Here is a 3835-nt window from a genome sequence, read left to right as displayed (position 1 = left end):
TTCCCTACAAAGTGTGACCATTCTCAGGAAGCACGGGCCCACCCATCCCTCCTACGTGCTGCAGAGCCCCAGCAACCGGGACTCATCTGCCAGGGAATTTCTAGTCCGATACCCCAGGATTCCACCCTAAAAGGACTGGGGTCCCTGGAAGGAAAGGAGTTTTCTCTTCCTGGCCAGCAGTGTTTCCTCCAGAAGGACAAGTACGGAAGACCATTGCTCCCCACCTCCGACTCCCATCTCCCTATCCTCCTCCATCTGCTCTAGCTTAGAACAGGGGCCAGGGGAAGGGCAGAGGCTAAGGGATGAGCTGTTGCTCCTCCACATGACTGTGTGGCCTGAGTGGCTCTGGGTCTCATTTTCCTCTTCTGTAAAATAGGATGGAAAGGAGTGAAAGCACCTTTCTTCTGGGGCCATGAGGAGACCACCTATATGAAGAACCTACTAGTACCTGGTGTGTCCTGGGTGCTCAGAAAAACCCGAGTTCCCTTCTCCTGCTGTCTGTCCCCTCCCTCCTACAGGGAGTCCCCCCATGTTTCATCAGCCCTCACTGATCACCAGCTGCCCCAGACGTTCTCAGGTTCTCTATGAGGCTGTGAGCATGCGTGCCTGGGGCAGCTGCATTTCTGCCAGAGTCTGGCTTCTCTAGCGCTTACCTGCGACGTCGCTCCACAAATGTCCTTAGAGTCTGGCTTCTCTAGCGCTTACCTGCGATGTCGCTCCACAAATGTCCTTGAAGGAGTGAGCGAACAGGGTGAGTTTCAGGGGCAGCAGAACCGCTGTGGCTGTCCCTGGGCAGGATAGAGATCTTTTGGCCACCCTGGGCCTCCGGAGTCCCAGCTGGTAGTTCCTCCTGCCCAGCTCTCCCCTGCTCTTATCTTATTTCCTCTCCAAGTATCAGAAGAGGGGCTGACTCCAGAGCTCACAGTCAACACACCCAGCCAGCCAGCCCTGTGGGAGCGAAGGGCCGTGCCGAGGATCTGGATCCGCAGAGAGCCCAGGTCTGGGGGTGCTGTGGGTGGGCAGGGGTGGCCTAGACTCCTCTCTCATCCCCATCCTCGGGGCCAGCTGCACCTTTCTGCCCTGTGTGTGCAACAGCACTCATCCCCTCCGCTCTGGGGGTCAGGAAAAGGAGTCGTGCACAGTTTGACCTGGTTCCTATTCTGCCATGGGACCTTTGAACATTTGCTTGACAATGATCACAGTGACAAGACATAGCACTGGCTGGTGCCAGGCAGGCCCTGTCCTAAGTGCTTTTATATACTAATTCTCCCCAAACCCCCTGAGCTAGGAACTCATGTGATAGAGGAAGAAACAGGCTCAGGAAGGGGAAAGGACTTGCCCTGGGTTGCAGAGTGAGCGGGTGTTGGAACTGGGAAGGTATCCCCCACCTCCCTGCCTTGTTCAGCCTCACAGATCAGCGGCACCTCCTCTATCCTCTGTCACACTCCAGGTCACAATCAGAGACTTTCACTCCAGGCCTCTCCTAAGGTTCCTGCTGCACTGCTGTCCTCGGGGTTCCTTCCCTCCAATGCAGAGCCCTGTCATAATGGCCAACGCCACACTGAAGCCACCCTCCCCCATCCTGGAGCAGATGAGCCGTCTCCAAAGTCACAGCAACTCCAGCATCCGCTACATCGACCACGCCTCTGTGCTGCTGCATGGGCTGGCCTCGCTGCTGGGCCTGGTGGAGAATGGCCTCATCCTCTTCGTGGTGGGCTGCCGGATGCGCCAGAGCGTGGTCACCACCTGGGTGCTGCACCTGGCACTGTCGGACTTGTTGGCCACTGCCTCCCTGCCCTTCTTCACCTACTTCCTGGCCGTGGGCCACTCGTGGGAGCTGGGCACCACCTTCTGCAAACTGCATTCGTCCATCTTCTTCCTCAACATGTTCGCCAGCGGCTTCCTGCTCAGCGCCATCAGCCTGGACCGCTGCCTGCAGGTGGTGCGGCCAGTGTGGTCGCAGAATCACCGCACGGTGGCTGCGGCCCACAAGGTCTGCCTGGTGCTCTGGGCCCTGGCGGTGCTCAACACCGTGCCCTACTTCGTGTTCCGAGACACCATTCCGCGGGTGGACGGCCGCATCATGTGCTACTACAACGTGCTGCTCCTGAACCCCGGGCCTGACCGCGACGCCACGTGCAACTTGCGCCAGACTGCCCTGGCGGTCAGCAAGTTCCTGCTGGCCTTCGTGGTGCCCCTGGCGATCATCGCGTCGAGTCACGCGGCCGTGAGCGTGCAGCTGCGCCACCGCGGCCGCCGCCGGCCCACCGCCCCCCCAGCCGCTTCGTGCGCTTGGTGGCGGCGGTGGTGGCGGCCTTCGTGCTCTGCTGGGGGCCCTACCACGTCTTCAGCCTGCTGGAGGCGCGGGCGCACGCTGACGCGGCGCTCGGCCCCTGACGTGGCGCGGGCTGCCCTTCGTCACCAGCCTGGCCTTCATCAACAGCGTGGTCAACCCGCTGCTCTACGTGTTCACCTGCCCCGACGTGCTGCGCAAGCTGCGGCGCTCGCTGCGCACCGTGCTGGAGAGCGTGCTGGTGGACGACAGCGAGCTGGGCGGCGGGGGCAGCAGCCGCCGCCGCCGCCGCGCCTCCTCCACCGCCACCTCGGCCTCCTCCTTGTCGCTGGGCAACCGCTTCCAGTCCCCGCTCCGCCCCGCGGGCCTCCTCAGCTGGCTGCGGGGCGACCATGCAGCGTCCCCGAAGAGGGACCGAGCGCGATCCCAGGATGAGAGGGGCCCCCTGAACCGGGCGAGCACCACTTCCGATTAAGATGAGAAGGCGCGGGCCGGGACGCCAGCTGGGACCTTTCCCGCTCACGGAAGGCAGAGGTGGGGCAAACATCCAGTTCCAACGCGTCAGGAGGGCACTGTACTGAAAATGGAGATATTCGGACTCCAGCCTGAGATCCTAGCCCGGAGAGAAAGCATCTTCCGTGCAGACCTAGAATCTGTATTTGAAAACATCATGGGCGACTCTCGTTCCCCCCCCCAAACAGAGTGAGTTAAAGTCGCCTTCTGATTTTGACGTGCCTGTGACCTTGTTAAGGTGCGGTCTGACACCAGGGTGGGTGCTGAGGTTTTCTGCATTTCTAAGGAGCGCCCAGGTGGCTGAAAGGGCTGCTTGTCTGCAGGTCATACTTGGAGACAAACTTAAACTGTTAAAAGACCTCTCGGACTAGCTGGGGGCAGCTCCCTGGAGCAAAATGTTACCAGATGATGGTGAGGGTGTGTGTGTGGGTGTGTGTGTGTGTATCTTAACCTTAAACCAGTGACATTTTTGAAGTAGAAAAGTTACAGACTTGAGAGGTTCCAGTCTAACCTCCCCACCTGTCATTTAGCCAGCATTTCCTTTTTTTTTTATTTTGAGTTTTTTGCTATAGGGCGCGTGTGCTCACCAGACAGAGACAGAAAGCGAGAAATCACCGGGAATGGCCATGCTGCAATCCCTTCTCCATTCTCCTCTTGAGATCTTGGGCACGCACGTACACACGGCCGGCATGAGTTTAAGCCAGCGGGTCCGGGACTCGAACCGCGGTCGATTACATGGGAGTCCAGCGACATAGCCATTACGCTAACTGCTAGTCCCTAGCCAGCATTTCCTAAGGGATCACTGCTCCTAGCTGTAGTCTTGACCTCCTTCAGGAGGTGGACAGATAACTTGTCAAGGGCTGGAGGTGACAGGGTCCGCACTATAACCTGAAGCCTCACGTGCTGTTATTATCTAGTAAGTGAAGAAACAGTCTCTGATCTACCCAGGGCACTTAAGACAGTGGCTGCCTGGGAGCTTCCACCTCTCTAGCGACCCAGCATTGCCCGATGCCCAGTGTTTCTAAGGTG

General features: G+C 59.0%; 1 protein-coding gene across 1 annotated transcript in view; it reads left to right on the top strand.

Moving 5' to 3' along the window:
• Nucleotides 1-3415, top strand: part of PTGDR2 (prostaglandin D2 receptor 2) — a 5219-nt gene extending 1804 nt beyond the window's left edge. The window contains 4 exon segments of the mRNA XM_027768738.1: nt 893-998; nt 1451-2272; nt 2275-2377; nt 2380-3415. Of these exon segments, the coding sequence (XP_027624539.1) occupies nt 1529-2272; nt 2275-2377; nt 2380-2768 (1236 nt within the window). The 5' untranslated portion in view covers nt 893-998; nt 1451-1528 and the 3' untranslated portion in view covers nt 2769-3415.
• The last annotated feature ends 420 nt before the right edge of the window (nt 3416-3835 follow it).

This window comes from Tupaia chinensis, unplaced genomic scaffold (genome assembly GCF_000334495.1).
Source record: "Tupaia chinensis unplaced genomic scaffold, TupChi_1.0 Scaffold147351_1, whole genome shotgun sequence".
Taxonomy (NCBI): Eukaryota; Metazoa; Chordata; class Mammalia; order Scandentia; family Tupaiidae; genus Tupaia; species Tupaia belangeri.
Note: the sequence above shows the minus strand (reverse complement) of the source record. Positions and strands in the feature narration are given on the sequence as shown.